Source organism: Drosophila gunungcola, chromosome 3R, assembly GCF_025200985.1.
Source record: "Drosophila gunungcola strain Sukarami chromosome 3R, Dgunungcola_SK_2, whole genome shotgun sequence".
Classification (NCBI taxonomy): Eukaryota; Metazoa; Arthropoda; class Insecta; order Diptera; family Drosophilidae; genus Drosophila; species Drosophila gunungcola.
In genome coordinates, this window is record NC_069139.1 from 28,817,501 (window position 1) to 28,840,467 (window position 22,967).

Consider the following 22,967-nt stretch of genomic DNA (forward strand, 5'->3'; position numbering starts at 1 on the left):
TTCATTTATTTTTTTGTTTGTTTCTTTGGGAGCTGAGCTATATGATATGGTTATCCGATCCAGCTCGTTCCGACTTATATACTACTTGCAATAGAAAGACAACTTTTGGGAAAGTTTCAACTAAAAGACTAGTTTGCGTAGAAACAGACAGAAACGTCGAGATCTCAGAAGCTACAAAAGCTATGGATTTGGCATGCAGATTCTAGGTTTTCCTACGCAGCGCAAGTTTATTTCAAGACTTAGCTTCTAGTGTTGTCTATGCAATTCGACAGAATGCGCCACCTTAACTTCGATTGTTTTGCAGGAGGAATACTTAGTTTGAAGTTTGTTGGCTGAGTTAATCTCTAATCTTATGTTGTTCTTATTTTTAAGAAATTATTAACTTGATGAGTTAAAAATAAATAAATAAAAATTGTGGTGGAATACGTTATGGAGAAATAATTGAAAAAGACTACAGAAGAAAAAAATCAATTCGACAGCTACATCCGACGATAAAAAATTTCATTCAATGGGTATTTTATGGTACACGTTGCATTTTAAAAAATTTTGTAATATTATAACTAAAATTATTATATGTTTTGTGTATGTATTTTTATTCTCGTAAGAGAAGATATGAGGGTTGCAGCATACTTTTGGGCTTCGTTCGAAATTTAAAACTGCCCTTTCTTAAAATGAAGTCCATACTTAGAACCATATTTCTCAAAACTTAAGCAAAACTTCGCGAAATTATCGGGTGAAATTTGTAGTTAATTGACCAAAGAATTTATTTTTAGAGAAATCACTTCATTTCCCGAGGGTAAGCGAATTTGCGCTATCGCGAAATTCTGGTTCCTTAAAGTTGTTGTCTATATTTAAAAAAATTATTAAGAAATCAAGTTAAAATATATTTTCGACTTGTTATGATAATTGACTCTGAGGGCTTATTGATCAAAAAAGTCTTCACACGTTTTTACTAGATTTCTTTATTATTTTACTGAAAAATGTTCAAAAGTGTACTTTTACGTCGAGTGTTTGATAATTTTGGTCAGGCAATATATAATCAGTACATCAGTACGTTAAAGTGCGATCTTCATGACTTTCATATTTCGTAAAGTGTGCAATTTAATTTCTATTATCGTCATTATATTGGCTTTAGCAATAACTTTCTGTCATATCAACCTCTAAATTTGTTATGAACCCTTTTCCCTTACAACAAACGGTCGCGAAAAAGCCCAACTATCTATGTCAACTGATAAATTAAATACAAAATCTTATGGACCCAACCGCAAAACTTACTTAGCTCCTGACATTGTTTACAGGTGCCTTAAGTGTTTCAGGATGCTGGATTGCCGGCGGAAGAAACTCGAATTTCATTAACTTGGTGCGTCTCTCAATGGATCGATTTGAATGGGATTTCAACGATGTGGAATTATTGGCTTATTCGGATTCAGTTTCTTGAGTGCCAGTTTCCACACGCCATAAATCAAATGCTCCAAAATGCCGCCGCTCGGATTCCGAATGCAATTACTCAATTAATTTGAATATAATTGTCACAATTTTCCACTTGAAAGCCACACAAAGCCATAAACCGATGAATATAAAACAGAGACACCCAGAACATGGACGCGTGATTGGGGCAAATGTAAAACGAGAGCGCAATTTTATGCGCACAACACATCAAATAGAAATGTATAAAGCTGCCTGATGGATTTTGATAAAATGTCAAAGGCTTTAATGGAGGAACTGCCAGAGTCACTCTCCCATCCACTTGACAGAACTAGATCTGGATCTGGAGCACTGACAGCAAGAGTTTGAGGCGAAGTGAAAGCATGCGCAAATGCAAGAGTCGACCTTGGTATACCCTGGAATATAATTCATTACTTAAGCTGATATCTGTCTTCTCAAAAAATGTTGCTAAAATAGTCAGAGAAGTACGATTCATATAGTGTTACTTATAGATTTTCATTTAATATTTTTCTGTGCAAATTTAGAAGGCAAATAAAAACCAAGGCAAATCGAGTTGCTAAGCCCACTAATCGCGGTTAAGCTAAAAAATATACTGCAAAGCTAAAGGGCGACAGCAAACTTATTAAATGACAAATGATTTTGCTTATAACTTTTTTCATCGGAAGGAATCTCTCTAAATCTGTCTTGAATGACGTCTTCAAAAACGTCGTTGATTTGTTTTTTTTTTTTTAAGTTTTACTGTCATATATATATTAACAAAAAAATGTTTTTCGCAACTCGGTCGAGTGTGTTATTTTAACCAGAAATACTTTTAAACAAATAGTATAAATAAATGTTAAACGTTTTCGTGATATTTGTTTTGAAAAAATCTGTCGCATGTACTTTATAGAATTATAAAGTGTCCTTTACCGAAATTTTAATATAGCTCTGCAGGCGTATAAAATTTCAGATATTCAATTACTTCCATGGAAAGTGAAACAAATATAAGTGAGTTAATCAACCTCCCAATGTTCCTGCCTTATAGACTTAAGAAAACACTGCTTTTTTGCAAACCTTACAACTAGTTTTGTATAACTAAGTTTTCTGTAACAGTACGGGGTATTTTTACGTAATTGAGCTGGCGGCAAAATTCAAAGGTTGCGGAAATGGGAAACTATCGATAGTGCTGTTACTATTGTAGACTTTTCATATTGTTTATTTATTGTTGTTAATAAATCTTAATTTGCTTACCTTACGCTTGCTTTGGCGGCCTGACGCATTGAGGAAATGCAAATGAGAGTAGTGAAAGCAATCGGGAACCGTAATGAAGTCGGGAGAAAGGGGAAAGTAATGGGGGGTGGCTTGAGGGGGGAAGAGGGACACAGACGCGACAGCGGCTCAAGATGCCTTTGATCCTCTGACGGAACATGAATTAAACGGCGCTACAGGCGAACTCTATCCTGGCTTATCGGCAGCTCCCCGATCCTTTGTGTGATATATGGGAATGACAAATTCTCCACTTGAGAGTTGCCTCGGTCTAGACCGAGGCTATGGATCCTCGACTCCGGACTATTCGTTAGACGGAGGGGCACACGTCGCCGCAACATTGCAGCCGACATTGAAAGACGAGACTGTAATTGTTTATGAGTCGCAGATTCAAATTCCGCCCTCGTGACGGGGGCGTGTCTGGTCAGTGTGGTCCATTAGGTCATGTTTAGTGCCACTTGACATGCATTATCCTCCGCCTGCGAGGGCGTTTTGTTTGCCACTCTACGGTCAACTCCCTTGGAACGCTATGATTCGAACATTCCTTGCTCCCCATAGATAAAACTGTCTGAGGGGAACCTAATTAAAAATTGCTTCAATAATTTGTGTATCAAAAATACCGATTTGAAATGACTACATTTTAAAAACGTTTTTATGATTTTGGTACCTCAGTTTTAAACAAAATTTATCAAACACATTTATCAAACCTTTTACCGCATATTTTTAAGAATCTGTTTATGATATCATTGCTTAAAATTTTAAAGCTAGATTTAGATTTTAATTTACAAACCCAATTTCCGAATTTACTAAATTATTTGCTAAAACTAAGCAGGCAAACAAGATCGAATTTTATGAAACTTCCACGAACCAATTGTACTTTTTCTTGATAATTGGGTGCTCGTGAATAAAAGTCACTTACAAACATATGTTCTATCAGCTAAGGGTTCCGCGGTATAACTAAGAATACGAAAATTGAAAGCTTGACGAGGTTTTTCTGTAGCCCATATGACTGGAAATACTTAATTTTGTTTTTGCTGAAAAACTTTCATTACACAATAAAAATACTCCTTCAATGGAAAAAATTTGAATTTCTCTTGGTACCTACATACCTCTGTGTGATTTAATTTCGGCTTAAGCAGTATTCATAAGGATATTAAATTGAATTTTTTTTAGCATTTAATGCTATAATTCTTATAGAAATAATATCACAATTTTTGGGTATTAAATACTACAATTTTTAATCAAATTTAAAAAAGTCAGGACAATCTACAACTTGTTAAAAATTGTGTGTTCCGACTTGTATTTTAAATTCATTAAATTGTATAGAGCTGTAGACTTTAGATGTTTAATGTCTATTCCTGCTTATTTTTGCATTGATAAAACACATTAAACTTTCAATTCAATTCAACATGAAATTATAATACAAGACGTAGTAGTTTTATAAGAAGTCCAACTAAATATCATTAGAGTATAGTCTTTTATTGTTTAAAACGTATTAAAACACACAGAAGACTGTAGGTTCTAATATAAATTAAAATTGTTAAATTAAAGTAAAAAAATATTTTTTGAGGCATTTTAGGAGCGGAGAATATGTATAAAATCAAACATTTTAACTTTGTGGCATATTCCAAAAACGTGGAAAATGATCCAAGCCGGCGACTTTTATTTTATTATGAGGTGGTGTATTAAGAAAATTTGTCAGCAGTAAAAGTTTAAATAATTCCAGTCATATGGGCTTCATAATAAAGAACGTCGTCAAAAATCGGATTTCGTATTCTTAACCGTGTAACTCTTAGCTGATGCAACATATGTAAGTTTGATTGGGTTGTTAGTCAAAAGTTCAGAAAATTATCATGTAAAAGTACTAATGGTTGTGTACCTGTGTTATTTGCGACGGTTTCGTCAGTTAAGAACAACTGTACAAGTATTCAGCCAAATCGGTCTCATTAATTGATGCAATAATCTATATTACAAACCGGTTCAGCCGTTCTCATCAATTAACTTTAGACAGACTAAAACCAACTTAAGGCAGTTTTTAGGATCCAGTTCTTCAAATGGTCTCGTCTGCTGATTCAGAGTGAAAACTTTACTCTAATTTTGCATGACTTGATTGATACTTAAATACATATGTACATGTTTAACGCCTCAAGCACTTTCTGAATCAAATGCCAATTTTCTTGGAATTTTTTTCTGTGTGTGCATTTAAGCTAATCTTCGATCCCCGTGATTGACACTTAACCCGAGGGAACGGAATCTGAATCTTCACCCCACGGTTAACCCCAGAAGCTCCGGCTGTCAGAAAAGTGGAAACCCAGGCCGAAAGTGTGATCAGCTGCACTTGTTGGTCTGTGGCAGCAACCTCCCTTCACCCATTGACCCCTGCCATGTGTTTGTGGAGTAATTGATATGCCACTGCAACAACACCACCGATCCACCACCATCAGCCCCCAATGAAATATTAGCCTCTGCCCCGCTGGCTGTCATAAAATTTGGAGGAGGAGCGGTGGCTGGGCCCTGCATTTCGCGTCTCAACGAAAGTATCTGTGTCTGCGGAGGCAGGAAAACATTTTACAGTTGCATTGATGCCACTTAAACGTTTCATAAATGCAACCTTTGTAATGTCTGCCGCCAACGCATTTCCCCTTTTACCCGTGGAATCCCTGCGAAAAGCAGAAAAAGGGAAAACATTTCCAGCACTAAAACGGAAATTGTTGTGTTTTCATTCGTTTTCGAATTCGTTTTTCATAAAACTGATCGCTCGCTCCGATAAAATTGATTTATGCGGCGATCGGCGGCAATTATACGCAGATGCGGTGCCTAATGGATCGGTGGCCGATCGAAAGCTGTTCATAAAGATATAAATACTAGAGCGGGAGGGCAAGGAGTCATGGATATTGCATGGTGTAAATTCTATGGTAAAGGTTGAAAAAAAAGAAAATGTTTAATACGATGGAAATAATTGTATTAAATAAAAAACATGTCTTCAGCAGAGCTTTTGGTGTTTTAAACATTTATGAACCATTTATGAACCTGTCCTGTGTATGAAAGTTGTCACTCAACTTGTAATGCATTAACTTTGAAAAACATCCTGAACTGATCATAAAATTGAGTTTTTTCTATAAAACGACCTTAATAAATAAATACATTGTTTTAAATAGTTTGTCTTAGGCTTTATTTATTGTCCAATATATACATAAAACAAGGTACTAAAGCTATGAGGCAATTTTCTTAAACAACAACATAAAGACTGCTTGAAACTGCAATAAATTAGAGACTCGAATCCTTCGTCCTGTAGAGGAACTACTGCATGTGCTGGATCTGTTGCTGCTGTACATGTTGCTGCTGCTGCTGGGATTGCTGGATGGTCGGTGGCCACATAACGTGATTGGGAATCGGCGGGGGCAGAGATGTTGGCGAGTGCAGGGGCTCCGACTTTAAGTTCAGATGTTTGGCAATGCCCTCGCAGTCGATATCACCCCGTTTCGATTTGTAACGCCGGTTCTGGAACCATATCTTCACTTGCGTGGCAGATAGATTCAACTTCTGGGCGATTATCTCCCGCTCCGCACCCGTCAGATACTTCTTCAGCCGAAAGCGGCACTCCAGCTCCAGGACCTGAGCCTGGGAAAATAGAACCCGCGGCTTCCTTTTCATTCTCGGCTTGGAGGATCCGCCATTGCTGCCATGGTTGCTGGTGCCATTAATACTGCTTTTACGCAGCTCGGAACGCGAGGAAGTGACCTGGCTGTTGTCCTCTGAAAAAATAAAAAAATTATTATTTAGCATACTTATAGTAATTTGCGACATTAAAAAATAAACAAAAATATAGAAAAATATTAGTAGGAGAAAAAAAAATCAAATATGTTCCTTTTTTAGTTGGCTTTAGATTGCAATGCTGTTTTCGAAAAGTATTTGGGCCAAAACAGTTATTAATTAAGTCTTCACGAGAGTTGAAATCCAAAATAACAAAATTAATTTGATGATTGCTTTGGGCACAAAACAAAGATAATGTTTTAATTACAACCGAACAATTTGCCAGATAAAAAATTAAGTTTAATGAATACTAATATATATTAAATGAAATTGGTTTTATAGAATTAAAGTATTGTTCAAAATTTAACTTAAAAACTTTTAATTTCTTAAAGAGTTCTTCTGGTGTTCAGGGAGTGTAAGAAAAAATGTAGCTTTTTAAAAAAGTCGTTTAGTCCGTATCCTTGCCTCTTAACTGCACAGATTAACGTTTTAGTTGCAAAAACCAAGTAAAAACACTTTACAATTTTTTAAAATGACTTGACTCTGTTCTGCAATTACAGCATCTGCTAGTTTTCTTTGTGATTTCCTGACCCACCAAAATAAAGTGTCGAATAATGTTTTGTTTTTAAAAAACCAATATGATCTTAATGGCTTATAAACATAATACTACGATGACAATTAATTAACAACAACTTAATTGAAAGTAAGATGTGCTGATTACTTTTCAATTAGCTTATTAATTGGAATCCCTCTTCTTTCATTGACCAATGGGGAAGACGAATTTTTTAAAAATAAAATGGTATGTTAAAGACTGCTGGTTTAACTTTTTGAAAACAAATTCCAAGTTTATAAAAATTCGGTTGGAAGAGATTTCGATAGATCCCCGGTATGTTCATAACATATAAGTTAAAATTACAGCATAACAGAATTCATCAAACTACTCACTTCTCTTAGTGCCCTCCTCCGCACTGTGAATGCTCCTTAGCGAGGCCGAGTTGCTGGCCGTCTCCATGAGGCGCTGGGTCAGGGGATTCCCGCAGAGCTTCTGCGCCGGCGCCTGCAGGCTGTCCACCTCCGCGGAGCTGTTGAGGTCCAGTGTGGGCGAGGGCGTCACATACGGCGTGGGTATGTACTCGCTCTTGATGCTCACCGCCGAGGGCGTGGCTCCGGCGTACACCTCCCCGGCTCCGGCGTAGTTGTAGTTGTAGGTGGCGGGACTTTGGTAGGCCGATGCCGAGGCTCCGGCGTAAAACTGCGAGGCGGACATGTTGTAGGCCGAGGCCGAGTGCTGGAAACCCTGGTGTGCATGGGTATGGGGATGTGGATGTGGATGTGGATGTCCGTGGTGGTGCTGGAACATGTGGGCGGGCATCCCGTACTCCTGGTATCCGCCGTAAAGCTGATGTGGCGGGGGTGGCAGGAGCGGCGATAGAGATGACGCCGTTGTGCTGCCATCGTCCAAGAGCTGAGGCTGCAACTGCTGTTGGGAGGCCGGTAGCTCGGATTGCTGATGCTGATGCTGATGGTGCTGATGATGCTGATGCTGCTGGTGGCCGTGGTACTGATGCGGAGGCTGGTGAAGATGCTGCTGGTACTCACCGGCGCCATAGAGCGCCGAGGCAGCAGCCGCACTGCGGGAAAGCAGAGAAATAGGAAAAGCGAAAGGTTAAACACTGGGCTACTCGGATATGGCCGCCATGTGTTGCATCACGCCGGACACAGTGGCTCCCCGGGCCGTAGACTTTTGCCCACTTCCTGCTGGCGCGACAGGATCCTTGGTGACATCATTTCATGCCTCATCAGCAAATTAGGGACGCCCCCGTGCGGCGGACACACATGCGAATCACACATGTTGACCAGCCCAAAAGGGATCGAGCGATCGCCGGATCGCCGGATCGCCACCTCTACGGTCTGCCTGCCTTGGACCTTGTTGTTCTTATTGTTAACACTGTGTCTTCTCATCTTTGTCTTCGGCCTCTTGTACAAATAACGATGATTTGTCAAAGCCTCGAGCTCGAGGTTCTCTGGTCCCAGATCCTATTTGCAATTCATGCTTCCTATGTGTTTTCATAGGATTTCTTCTGCTACGTCTCGACGGAAGGTTATCAAAACATTATCTTTCGTTGGAAAATTGGTAGAAATTAATTTTCCTATGGAGCCCTATTAAAAAAAAATAAATAAAATGCGGCTGGGAAGGGAAAGTACGCTGCCTTCGTGAAAAACTTACTGACAGGTATAAGTGAAAGAGATATTTAAGAAGATACCTGGTAATAAGTAAATAGCAGTTAAATAACAGTCGGCCCAGACTTATACCTTGGCTTATTTTCCTTTTTCTATTCGATTAAGTTCTGCTGGCCGTTTTTTTGTATTTGTTTCAAAAGAACTATACCAAGTTAGTTTTTGTTTCAATTCTGGGTAAAAACCTTGTGCGGTCTAACTGACAAAAATATTACATTTTTTTAAATAAATTTTAAACATATCCCTATATTAATTCCTATATTAAGTCTTAGTGGGACACACATGAATGTGAACGTAGTGGTTAGTATATATGTATACTGTTTAACTCATTTTCAAATGAAGTCCAATTAGGTACTTCATAGACAAACATCAAAACATACGATTTATTTTAACATTGTATTTCCCAATCAGTTACCTATCGAGGTGTCCGTAGGCGCCTTCGTAAGCCTCCGTTTGATTGACCATGTTCAGTATATCCTTGACTGAAAACGGAGTGGTGTTCAATGCATCTGCATTGGTCAAGCTGCCCGGACTGGGGGACTGGTTGTAGTCGTAATAGCCACCCGATTGAGCCTGCTGCTGATGGTGCTGCAACATCCTCGCAATGCGATGCGATCACTTGGCCACTTGAGAAGCACTTTAAATTTAAATAAATACACCAATTTGCCAAATCGCACTTGAACTTGCGACACTTGAATGGCTAACTCGGTAGCAGGCCAATCAAGAAAGTGGTGGAGCACACCCCACGCAACCGTTAGCGCACTGAGTGGAAGACCGAAGCCCGTAAGCCGTAACGTACAGCGTAAAAGTAACCGTACCCGATCCCAGAAGTGCCGTTGCTGTGCGCACTCGACCGTGTCTGCAATTTGTCGGCTCGATATTGGTACTGAGCGAGTACTTCTTTCACCCCAGATCGCCTTATGCCTGTGCGCTCGTGGACGTGTGTGGGTGCACCGCACACACAAATGCCGTTAGGGGGAAAATGGCCGCCCTCAAGCCAATCACAGAAGAGCGTCCCTCTCTCTCGCTCTTTATTCTCTCATTTCGGGTAGAGATGTGCGCGTTTGAGTAAAATTGAGTACCAATTTAGTAAAATAATGTAGTTTTCAATTTTTAGACTTTATATTGAAATATTATTATTTTTTGATTTGTTTTTCAAGATTTATCAAATTTGTAACGCGACAAAATTTTCACTTAGTTTCAGACAAACATTTTTACATCAAAATGTATTTAATAAAAAAGAAGTATTTATTTTACACGTATAAAAGTATTAATATTAACATTATTAAGGAACGCATGTTTAATAATGAAAAAAATAGATATAAGGATTAGCGGGCCTTATTGTCATTCTTATTGCAGCTTTTTCAAGGCTTTTCTGACGCTAGGCGGGATCGGTTTAAATTGTTTCTAAATAGAGTCGGAATGCTTCCTTGTTATAATTTTTTACTGATTTTAATTTACGATGGAGAACGCGACGGACTTTTAAATAAAATTAAAGTTTTTTTTTTAAATTTTGAACTACTTGCGATGACTGCATTAGCTGTACTGAAAGGACACAGCGTTTTGTCATCGAGAACGTGACATCAAAATGACAGGTGAAAAAAACCTATAAATGTATTATTAGTCAATGGATGCTTTATCTATTTTTTTTATTTTCTTACTATTTTATTATTGGTTTAAAGATCCTAAATGAAGATTGCAATCATAAAACGAATATGCAACAAATTACAGCAAAAACAAGGCCAGCACTTGAAAAAAACCTATTTTTCGACATTCCGTTCAAATATTTCACAACGAAAACAAAATTATGTTGCAAACGTATTATTTTCTTTAAATATAATATTTCTTTATCGATATAAAAGAAAAAAAAATTGTTCAACTTCTTTTAGTTTTTGTTGTTGTGGTGGACCTTTTTCTGTAAAGGACCATATGTATAACCTCGATTTCTGTGTTGAGTTCAAATCCGTCATAATATTAATTTCTAGGTTATTTTTATATTATTATTTGTAGTGACCAGAAATTTTGACCATTAGTAACCGATTTTATTTGGCTCAAAAATATCACACAAACGGAACGCAGCCCTCATACGGATTTAAACAAGTCCTTAAAGGTTGAGCAAAGAAGCGGCTCTATGTGTCAACCGCCTTGGATGGAAGTGAAAAGTAGTTTTGGCGAACGTCTCCATGATAATAGCCGCTCTGTTTGCATTTTTACAGGCATGTAATTGTATGTATATCTACAAACAATCATACACACTAAGCATCCACTTGCAACGTCACGGATTCCTCTGTCTGCTCCCTGTTGTTATTAGTTGTTTGTTCGCAGCCACTTTATGCAGATTTTGTTTCGCTACTTGAGCTTGAGTATCAGTATTTATTATTGTATAGTCCTTCAGTTTTATAGTCCCTATATACTTATAAACTGTATATCAAGTGGCGCTCAAGTGCAGATTTTCGCACACTTGATATGATAAATGTACTGAGCGAGCAGCTCTGGGGATCTCAAAACAAGTACCGAGGTATTTATTTCAATTAAGGGGAGAGTGGTGAAATTTCGCTAGTATGTTTCACAAAATCGTTTTTGTGTGATTAATTAAAAGTTTTTACACTCAAAATAGTAAATAACCTACAAAAACGTAGAAGCGACGTTAAAATTTAAAAAAAAAATTGTTTTTTCTATATTTTAGAATAAAGAGTTTCCAAAAAATATCCTTAACCCTTTGTCACATCAACATTATGTTAAATTTTCTTTTAATTGTTATGGTTTTTGAGGATGCTTTTGGATCAATCAAAAGTTCACATATCTAGATCTGGAAGTACTGCATTTGAATTTAGAAATAAATTGTTTAATAAAGCCAGCTCAAACAGGGCGCTGGCTGACTAGATGTTTTACCGACCTATGAGGTGACATGGAAAATGACTGACAGCTCTCTACTTATCTAATTAAATTCAGACTTACAGATAATTTCCATGATGGAGCTTTAATGTTGTTCCCAGTGATTGAACTCAGCCTTTGCCCAACTTTTTGAATTGAATTGTAATAGTTTTTAACTTTTTTTGTTTCTAATATCAAAAAATGTTCATAAATAAATCTAATTTGCATATCCTTATGTTATTCAAAAAAATCAATTTTTTGAATTGCTTGTTTATTTTGAAAAATGTTTTTCATACTCGCTAGAATGTACCATTGCTGAGTCGATGCCATACAAAATATCAAGAATTTGTCAAAAATATATCGAATTTGCATACCCTTTAACATTATGTTTTTCAAAAATTCGATTTTTTAAGTGCTTTGGAAAATTTGTATCATACTCGCTAGAATGTACCAATGCTAAGCCGATGCCATTCTAAATATCAGGAACTTGACCAAATTTCGCATTTGCAATCGCTAGAATTTCCAAACAAAAAATGTTTAAATGCGCATTAAGATATTATTAAATTTTATTTTAATTTTGAATTTTATTTATATTGAGCTGTTTTGCTGGTAACCGGGACATCATCAGATATCCCCTTTACGGCAGCCTTTCCCTCTATTCAGACAGCGACGGCGGTGGCGGGCCTCCTCGCTCGGAAATAGAGTACTTCCTCTTCTTGGGCTCAACTTCCACGAAGCCACCAAAATTAAATGTGAAGTTCTGAAAATATTTAATTTAATTTATTATTAATATATAGTGACATATGAAAATGACTTCGTTGGGGAAGGTTCGTCCTTACCTTTTACCGGCTGCTCGGACCCCTTCCTTTTTTGATTACTCATTTTGTAACTTGTTCGCAAAATAAATGCTTTCTCATAACGGGGATTTTTAAATGGCATTGCCAGACTCATTTACAACCCGCAAAATCGAACGAGGGCTGCATAACAAAACACTGGAATTTCCGAAGTAAGTGTAACATATAGAATATCCCGGGAACTGCTAAACGGATTTGGATGAAATCCTGAACAAAATGATCAGCAAGTGAGGATAGGGATAAATACATAGCAGATTTTAGATCTTAGGTTTATATAATTTATATGCAGCGCCAACGATAGGATTGTCGATTAGATATCGATGATGATGCGGTATAGTCCACCAATTAATCGATTTCCAAAAAAGCTTGAAATAAAAATGATTGAAAAAAAGCTAGTATGTTTCAAATGACATTTTTTAATATAAAGCTCGGCTAGGAATACGCTCTGTGAAAGGCGTAGAGAATTATTAAAAGTTAGTGTCGAAGAAGTGTTTTAAATGGCAGAAAATATTTGGTTGGTGCCATGGCTTAGGAACTGGTTTGTGTACAGAATGCGGTGCATTCTTGTCCATTAATAATGTTCCACTGGTAAGCGATTTTCTCGAAACACTGTCCAAATTTTCCTGAAAAACTTATAAATTAACCCTTCAACGGCCTATATATGTACGTGGCATCTCGACGACGATATTGCTAATTGTATTTTTTGCGCCTGTTATGCGATTTCTTTAAAATGTGTACATAATATTTAGATGCAATTTTCTCCAAATGTCTTTAACCCTCCACTGCACAAGCATAAAAGTAATAAAGAAAAAATTTTGATTAAAATAAGATGTGGTCATTTAGGTACAAATAATATAGATTTGAATTTTTTTTGGTGGCATAGCTTAGTTTATCGCTTCAGCTAATAGTTCATGAGATGCTTACCTATGAACAAATTATATTTTTATTATAAGTTGGCTTAACTTTATATTCTGTTAGAACAAAAATAAAACAAAATAATATTTTTTTTAGCGATAAAGGTGTTTTTAACAAAGCTAATTAATTTTTAAATTCAGCAAAATTCACTTTTCGTTCACCTGCTTGAGACGGTTGCACAAAAGTGATTAAACTTGAGATAAGGCAACAAAAAAAAGTTAAGAAAATATAATTTCAACCGAAAATAATACAAAGAGAATAACTGATAGCATTCCGACAGGTTTTTTTTTGAGGGGAACAATGAGACGACGGTGGAAGTATGAAACTCCAATTCACACTGATACCATCTACCGTCAACGTTTTCTTCTTCCAAGTGCTCAAAACAAAGTGAAATTAAACGAAAAATTAGAAAGTTTATGTATCAAGAAGAAGTAGTGTACAATTTTAACGCTCCTTTTTTGCAAATTTTTGCATCATGATCAGTGATCATATGCTTTCAGCAAAACTATCAAAAAAAATCCATCAGTGATCTTGATGCTCTGCTGAATAAGCCCAATGTCTTCTTCTTTCAAGTGCTCAAAACAAAGTGAAATTCAACAAAAACTTAGTAGAACAATTTGAAAATCGTTCCCCAAAAAATACTGTAATGTGAAATGGCTATTACCGTCTACCATCAATGACGGTGCATATAAACTTGCCTACTCGAATTTTCCCTAAATATTCCACCGTCAACCTTTGCTGTTCCTATCTTGTGCTGTTTCACCCAGTATATTTAGTATATTTTAATCCCATCACATCATTTAAATGAATATTTAAAGGTTTTTTTGGAACGATGAGAAGATGGTGAAAGAGTCTAACCGTTTCGCTTCAATAAGCTCTGTGGTACTGGGCTATAACTCACCGACGCTTTGTGTTGGTATTCAAGGGCATGTACGGTAAGACTAAGTGCAACAGCGAGCTTAAGCGACTTTTTTCTGTCTCTTGTACTTCTTATTCAAGAAAAAGTAGCTGTTGCGGAAATTCGGTCGCTGAAGCAGTAAAGCTTCAACAGTGTGCAGGAAATCGTGAAATGTCGTGTTCTAAATGTAACAAACATCGATGATCCTTGCCAAACATCGATAGTTTTTGTCAAACATCGATAATTTGAAAACATCGATGACATTGATGTTTCCTCACTTGCAGCTTCTCCACCACATTCGCTCATCTCTAATTTTCAGACGAAAGAAATCGGACGCACTCTGCGCGTTGTCGCGAGACTAAAAATAATTTTAGCTTCGTTTATAAATAGTTATTTTATTTGCAAAATAATACAAGAGGTGAGTAGTTTCATTGATGGTTAATATTAATTTCAAAAGGCGGTTGTGTGAATAATCAGTAAAATCGGTGCCACTTATTTTACACATATACATACACATACGCTTGAAAATTTCCCAGTTTTTTGGCTGCGTTGCATATTTTGTGTTGCTGCTGCCGTTTTTTTCGGCAGTCGTTGGTGGTTGTAAACAACAAGTTAGTTGAATGGTTAGCTAAAGCATTGACTAATAAACGTGCATTGCACTTTTTCGCCTGCAGCCCCCAAACGCATAGATACAGAAAAGTATTGATTTTCGTCCAAGATGGCGGACGACGAGCAATTCAGCCTGTGCTGGAACAACTTCAACACGAATTTGTCGGCTGGCTTCCACGAGTCGCTATGTCGCGGCGACCTGGTGGACGTTTCTTTGGCGGCCGAGGGCCATATAGTGAAGGCCCACCGATTGGTGTTGTCCGTCTGCTCGCCCTTCTTCCGCAAGATGTTCACCCAGATGCCGTCGAACACCCACGCAATCGGTGAGTTTGGGCCTATATCTCTATTGGGGATGTTTTTTTGACTTGTTTCTCCCCATACAGTATTCCTGAACAATGTAAGCCACTCCGCGCTGAAGGACCTCATCCAGTTCATGTACTGCGGCGAGGTCAATGTGAAGCAGGACGCCCTTCCCGCTTTTATTAGCACCGCGGAGTCTCTGCAAATCAAGGGGTTAACGGATGTGAGTATATACATATTTGCTAATACTGGTATATCGAATCGGAGGTACAACAAAAACAACAACAAACGCATCGCCTTTCGCGCCCAATACATACACATGCGAGCATCTGTATAAGAGCATGGTTTGACTGTACCGAGAAAATTCTCGCAAACGAAATGCCAAAAGGCACGCGTGCCAGAGAGGGACAACTGTACTGTGCGTGTGTTGTTGCATCTGTCTCGTTCTGGCCAATATGTTACCTACCAACTGGGTGGTTGTTTTTGTTTCACAGCGAATTCGGTGCCAAAGCATAAACATTAATTTGTATCGCAGATTAAAAAAAACCATAAAGCAAATGCAGCAAGAAACAGAAACAAATAATGCAGAACTGTTGTTTTTTTTTTTATTGCTTCCTCGTGTCAAACCCAATTTTATTATTTACATTTGCGTTTTATTGTTAGGGGCGAAACAATTGTTTAATTCATAGTATAAATTCTACGTAGTATTTCATTCATGTTTAATGTATAATTCGTTGGGATATTTTAAAAGATTTAATTTAAGTTAAATTTTCTTTAATATAAAAGGTATTACAAAGTTTTTTTTAGCAATTTCAAATGCAAGCAAATAATTACTGTATTAATATACATACCATAGGGTGTATAAAAGTTGTGCTTTTTACGGAACTTGTTGATTATGCTTAATTAAATTGTTTCTCTAGTATTTTGTTACAGTCATAGGTTTTTAGCAAATCAGGGGACAGGTTATGATCTATACCGTTTTCATCAGAAAGACTTGAACTTACAATTTTTTTTATTTAAATTTATTACATTATAGAAATACAGGTTTTTAAACATCGTTTGCTTTACTAATAGTTGCATTTTTTTTACTATGAATGGCAGGGAAATTTATTACATTATAGAAATACATTTTTTTTAAACATCGTTTGCTTTACTAATAGTTGCCTAGCTTTTGAGACTAATTTCTCAGTTTAGCAAATTTTTTGCCTTATATTTCGTTTCAAAATCCATATGATTGCATTTTTTCGCAATGTTTTTTTCAGAACGATCCTGCGCCGCAGCCTCCGCAGGAGCCCAGCCCGCCGCCAGCAGCACCTCATGTACAACAACAGCAATTACCGGCCCAGCGGGTGCAGCGCCAGCAGCCGCGCGCCTCCGCCCGCTACAAAATCGAGACCGTGGACGACGGTTTGGGCGACGACAACAAGGGCACTACCCAGATCGTCATCCAGACCACGGCCGCACCCCAAGCCACCATTGTACAACAGCCGCAGCAGCAGCAGGCGGCGCAGCAGATCCAGACGCAGCAGCAGCTGCAGACGGGAACCACTACGACGGCGACGCTGGTGTCGACAAACAAACGTTCCGCCCAGCGCACCTCCCTGACCTCCGCCTCATCTTCCAGCGGCGGCGTTAAGCGCTCCAAGACAAGCGCCTCTGCCAATGTAATGGACCCCTTAGATTCTGCCACGGATACTGGAAGCACGACGACCGCCCAACTGGTGCCGCAACAGATCACCGTGCAAACCGCTGTGGTATCCGCCGCGGAAAGCAAGATCCACCAGCAACCGCAGCAGGTCCGCCAGCATCAGCAGCAGGAGGAAGCTGAATACATTGATCTCCCCATGGAATTGCCAACAAAATCGGAACCTGATTACTCTGAGGACCATGGCGATGCTGCCGGAGATGGCGAGGGCACCTATGTGGAGGACGATGCTTACGGGGACATGCGCTACGACGACAGCTATTTCACTGAAAACGAGGATGCTGGCAACCAGACGACGGCAAACACGAGCGGCGGCGGAGTGACCGCCACCACGTCCAAGGCGGTGGTTAAGCAGTCACAGAACTACAGTGAATCCTCGTTTGTCGACACCAGCGCGGAACAGGGCAACACAGAGGCTCAAGGTTGGTTGAATTCCCGTAGTAAAAATGGCCGACGGCCACTAGTCATAAGTAGAATTTAGAAATGATCTTGCGCTTGCGAAATGTAATCATTTTTGAACTGATTTATATTGTTCTTTAACCAACCTATATATGTACTTCGCAAGCGGATCAGGTCATTTTTCAATCTGGTAAAGTGCGTTTAAATCTGATTTAAAACAAATTTAAGCAATACTTCACTGGTCTTTAGTTGATAACTAGTTACGTTAGCCTGTGCTTTATTTTAAATCCCTAAAAAGCATGTGGCAGATCGGTCGCCTGAAGCATATTACCTACGTGCTTCGGCACAGTATCACGCGGTTTTATATAAACTTAAGTTAAAGGTAAGTAGAGTGTTGAATTTCCATCGAAACTGATGTCTGTGCTGCACCCTGGAACACAATGAAGAACTCAAACTATTAAAGGTAATACCAGTAGTTTTAAAAAGTTTTCCATTCGTTCATCATGTTTTGCAGATATTTAATTTTATTGATAAGTTTCAACATGTTTTTGGGGAAAGCGCCTATTTGTTGGTGCTTGGTTTTTTTTTGGTCGTTTTTTATTCCGTACATCAAGATGTTGTTCAGACTTGTTGAAGCAACGTAAAAGCCTGCTGATACATTTCTAGCAACGGCATGAATTGCCGAGTCTGAAGTAAATATATTTAATATTTAAATGTATATTTCCTCTTGAAAAAGCCAGAATTCGTAAAACAGTGATCCAGTTGATGTTTTTTTAAAGTTTTATTTTAAAATTGAGTGCTGTTCCAGGGGAAGGTTGTTACAGCAAGAACAAGAAACTGGTTTAAAATGGATTAATTTAATGAACAATATTTATTCGCTAAATCTTTTTTTGGCGGTGGTATTGACGTATTGTCTTATTAAGCGAACTGTCTCTAACAAAAAAGTACTTGGAATTCAATTGATTTATTTTTAATTAAAAAAATAAAAGTACTTTGAATTCTATTTATTTTTTTTAATTAAAAAAGATGTAATTGGAATTCAATTTATTTTTTTTTTAATAAAGTAATTGGAATTCAATTTATTTTTTTATTTAAAAAATACTTTTTGTAATTAAAAATAGTACTTTGAATTCAATTTTTTTTTTAAATTATAAAAAATTTAAGTTGTTCATTTTTTGTTTGTCATAATTCGAAGAAAATTTGAAGAATTCTGCAGAAGAAAAATCTGACAGCGGGGTTTTTTGATTGGTTTTTTCGCTCAAAGAATGTAAAATATTTCATTTATATTGCGGTCCCAGGTCGTAAAACTTGAACTGCAATAACTAAAATTATAATTTGGTTTTGAACAATAGTTAACACAGGAGAGCAAACTTGAATAAAATTGCAATGCATATTTTTTAAAATGGGCAGTGTTAGTTTAAACTTAAGGTGATATTTTGAATACATTTTTCAAAGGAACTGCAATATCTGTAGAATGGTACCGTAATTTGAAAATGAGCTACTGAAAGTAACAGTATTCTGTGCATTGCTAATGGTCAACTTTTTATGTAAAATATGCAAGGCTCGTAGGATTTCCTGTGTGTATATTTTAAATACTTCATAAGATTTAATATATAACGGGTTTCTTTTATGTATTTATAAACAATAAAATAAACGTTTGTGAAGAACAAATTTCATTGAACCTGAAATGCTTGGGTATTCCCTAAACGTCTGATTTGCTTAAATTCGGCCAGCTGTTCCATGCAAATTTGACTTGCTTAAATTTCAGCAGCCCAGAGGCAGCTGAAAATTTTGTTGAATTGCCGAGGGTAAAGGATGTTTGATGAAACAGCTGTTTGACAATTTAAGCAGGAAACTTTTTAAGTCGTTCCCTCAATTCAGGGATTCAGTCGTTTAGGGAATATCCAAGCTATTTTAAACAGATGGAAGGGACGGTGCTGCCACTTTTTGGTAGCCCTAAATGAAAATCCAGCCCTGAAAATTCAAAAGAGTGGCACCACTGTTGAAAATAATTCAGAAACCAAGCCGAATTTGTTTTGTTAGTTTATTGTAAATGAATAACAAGTGTGTTTTGGTGCTAAATTAGTTATTTCCTGCCTGTGCCAGAGTAAAGTGTGGTGTTTATTAAAAAAAATAGTGTTGAGGGTGGTATTTATGGCAGTTTCGCCATTGTCGTACCAGGTGTTTTCCACCCTTGTGTTTTGTGACAGATCGTATTTGAAACCCAAGCTATGTAAAATCTGAAGAAAATGCTCTTGCAAGTCGTAAAATACTACCTTCTGTAAGTATGATGCCATCATCATCATGGGTCCTGAGGTTCGCTGAGTGCCAATAAACTGCTTAAAGCCAAAGTCTGAATTGAATGTTGTTTTATTTCGCCGATTCTAGCGTAGCGCTTAAGTCATGTATTTACTAGATTAGGAGTTAGACATTGGTATAACCATGCCCACTAAACCATCTTCCCCGCCTTCTTGTCACCCTTTGTTTTCGGTTGTCTTCGGGCCACTTGCAGACACGGATATCAGTTTTATCCGCAGCCAGAAAAAGAACGCCCAGCTGGTGTACCGGGACTACATCTACAACAAGAAGCTGACCCAGGCCAATGGACAGACAACCTGGCGCTGTGCTGATGTCCTCAAGCTGCGCTGCAAGGCGGTGGTCATCACCCGCGATGGCCAGTTCATAGACGCCCGGCGGCAGCACAACCACGAGTCCCACTCCTCGAGGATCGGCCAGCGGCAGCTCTATAAGGTGGAGCAGGAACTGGAGGAGTACATCGAGATCTGCACGTCGAACCCCAAGATATCGCAGTATCTGGGCAGCAGCAATATCATCGTGACCGCCAAGGACGGCAAGGACTGCAAGCTGTTCCTGCCCGCTGCCGAGGCCACGGAGATCGAGATGCAGGCCCTGGTCGACGCCGCCGAGGAGGAGGAGGAGCTGGAGAGCGAGGCGGAGTCGCGTCGGGTCCAGCAGCGGGACCGAGAGCGGGAGGCAAGGTGGCAGTCGGAGAAGGCGGAGGAGGCCAAGCGCCGTTCCCTGCTGAAGTCTAAGCACGTCTAGGAGTAATCATCTAGCACCATAAGCTCGTATTAGTCTCGAGCTTTGGAATGGGCTTATTTGTTTGGAGAATTACCATAGCAGTCAGTTGCGGACTATTTGTAAAGAAAGCTATAAATCGTATATCATTCTGAACCTTCATTAGATTTCTTGCTGTATGTCACTATCAAACTGAAGCTATTTTTCATACATGTGTACATGTATTTTATTATTTATAATATAATCGTTAGTTAGCCCACAACCAAAAATGTTTACAACCAAAAATTGTCCGACTTAAAATGTTTTTTAATACATTTAAGGCTATAGTTTTGCACCTTCCATAAAATTTGTAATTTCTCAACATTAGAAACCAATGATATACAATTAGAAAACTGTTACATACTTAGAAACATGAAGGTTAGTTTCACAGCATGTGTCCAATGAAAAGAATCTGCTCAAAAATACCGAGGTATCCGAACATTCATAGGATTTTAATGATTAAGTCAACCAAATTTGATAGTAGATTTATAATGGTTCAAGGATCCTCTGCCAAACAAATCGGCCCACCATCTCGAACGTACTTTAATTGAAATCTGTAAAAGTATTTCATATTTAATGCTCTAATAAACTGATACCAAAACAAAGGATGATGCACATTTCAGAATGGTCTACTACATCAATATTAGGCTTCATTTCCCAAATATAAACCACTGACTAACCAACAATTTTTAAATTGCAGATGGAAACGAGCTGGTCTTCATAGAAAGCCCCTGGTCGACGCCGTGTCTGGTGCTGAATGGCTACATGTACAACTGCCACAGCCGCAAGAGCAACAAACAGTACTGGCGCTGCCACAATTATTCCAAAAAGGTGCACGAAATGCGCTGCCGATCCCGCTGCGTCTTGGAAAACGGACGACTAAAGAGTGTGACGGGCGGACTTCACAACCACCAACCGCATACGGACAAGATCGACAAGATCGTGCAGCGAAATAAAATGGCAGCAGTTAGCACCGGCAGAAAGCAGTGCAGGACGCACGGCTACACACAGCAGCAGCTTCACGAGCAGAAACAGGAGTTAATCGATGAGCACCAGCTGGCCAGCGATCCGGCCACGTTGCAGCTGACGGATCACGAACTGATGCACGCCTCCATGATGCTCATGCACGAATAGCTGGTCCATTTGGACTCTGCAGTGGAATGTAGTTACTAAGTAACAGCGTCGAAGAACGTACATATCTAGGAATTTAACTATGCAATTTTCTACTTTTTTCCCTAACTACCTGTGAATTTAAATTGTAAAAAAGGGAGCTTAATTTGAAGTATAACAAATTTGTAAATATAGCTTTAAGTTAGCCAAGTTAGCTATATAGTTAACTTTTTAATTGCAATTTTCACCATTTCCTTCACGGTTAGGTGACCGAGTGAAATAAAGATCTGAAATTATCAAATTCAATAGCACCAATCTGATAATTCCTGAAGAATAGGTTTTATTACTGTGTAAATTAACTAACTCAGACTTTTAATTTCAGTTCTTACCTACGACGATCGAGGAAAACTTGTCTACGAGGGTTTTACCTTTAGCTGTCACACTCGGAATCCGGAGCGATTGTTGACCTTCTGGCGTTGCACCATGTATAAAAAGATGAACTGCCGCTCGGCGCTGACCACCCACATGAAATCAATAAAATCAATACGAGGATTCCACAATCATAGCCCACCCGAACGACTAAAGACATTTGTTCCTCGAGTGGTCGATTGGAAAGCCGTCTAAATAAATAGATAACTAAAAGTGTAAGCCATACTCGAAAAAACTAAAGTATTCTTGTTTTATTTCAGCTAGAAAAAACAAACAAAATCATTTAAAACCTGAGAACTCCAAATCATTACTACATTAAATAAACGTTTGATTAGCTATACACATTAAATCAAAAATGACTCTTTTATTCAAACAATATAAAAATTGACTTGTCTTTGTTGTAGCCTGTATTTAGTTGAACATTTTAAAAACCAACCTAACTTTGTATTCTTTAACTTTACAGGTGGAAGACTATTTCGACGTTTACAACCTATTCAAAAATTGGGGCCGAAGCGAAGTGTTAAACTGCTACCCCCAGTCCGCACAGTTGCAGAAGAAATGATCAAAGTGCAGCCCGCTCGTAAACTAAACCTTAAAAACCCGGACAACATAATTCGCACCTCGTCCGATCAGCACAACTTTGTATCAGTAGGCCTGCCTCGGTTGAAGGGAAAATGCGTAAATTGCCTCAAAAAAAACAGGACTGGTCTAACCAGGATCACAACTCTGTGTGACACATGTCCTGGCAGCAACTGGATGTGCGAAAACTGCTTTGAGGAACTGCATTCCTCAATGAAATGAGACATATATGTAATTAATTCCAATTTTTATATACGATCTACTGATCGTGATTAAGTAAGTAAGACTTTTCCTGAATAATCGAGTTTGATTTTTACAATTTCAATTACCACCCGCTTATAAGTAATGCCTATATATTCGCCTTGTGTCGGAAAATCGACAAAAATTTCTTGGATTTCATAATTTGTTCAGTCACAATTTCCACATAAATTATTAAGTAATAAAACAAATATAAATTTAAAAGACTGCATCATTTAATGGTATACTTTTAAGAAAGCTATTTTTTTAGTAATGAATAATTCGATTCCTACGTCAT

At 38.1% G+C, this 22,967-nt stretch overlaps 2 protein-coding genes across 27 annotated transcripts in view; one reads left to right on the plus strand and one right to left on the minus strand.

The window, feature by feature from the left end:
- Nucleotides 1-5,854: 5,854 nt before the first annotated feature.
- Nucleotides 5,855-9,792, minus strand: LOC128259382 (muscle-specific homeobox protein tinman). The gene is made up of 4 exons (XM_052991717.1): nt 9,501-9,792; nt 9,098-9,444; nt 7,390-8,075; nt 5,855-6,446 (listed from the first exon to the last, which is right to left on the minus strand). Exons 2-4 carry the CDS (start codon nt 9,277-9,279, stop codon nt 5,992-5,994), a joined length of 1,323 nt encoding a protein of 440 aa, XP_052847677.1. The 5' UTR covers nt 9,280-9,444; nt 9,501-9,792; the 3' UTR covers nt 5,855-5,991.
- A 4,690-nt stretch (nt 9,793-14,482) lies between these two features.
- LOC128266150 (modifier of mdg4-like) overlaps nt 14,483-22,967 on the plus strand; it is a 32,720-nt gene continuing 24,235 nt past the window's right edge. For 15 of the 26 annotated variants that reach the window (XR_008269034.1, XR_008269031.1, XR_008269033.1 and 12 more), the window contains exons 1-4: nt 14,483-14,641; nt 14,898-15,155; nt 15,216-15,355; nt 16,395-17,259. Coding sequence is in view for 22 of the 26 variants with exons in the window: in XM_053002468.1 (XP_052858428.1) it covers nt 14,942-15,155; nt 15,216-15,355; nt 16,395-17,259 (1,219 nt within the window). In the remaining 4 variants the exon portion in view is untranslated. Of the gene's footprint in view, nt 14,642-14,897; nt 15,156-15,215; nt 15,356-16,394; nt 17,260-19,748; nt 20,940-21,014; nt 21,601-21,806; nt 22,069-22,316; nt 22,895-22,967 lie in introns of those variants that run through there. The other 11 variants (XM_053002473.1, XM_053002469.1, XM_053002466.1 and 8 more) reach the window with 5 other exon arrangements.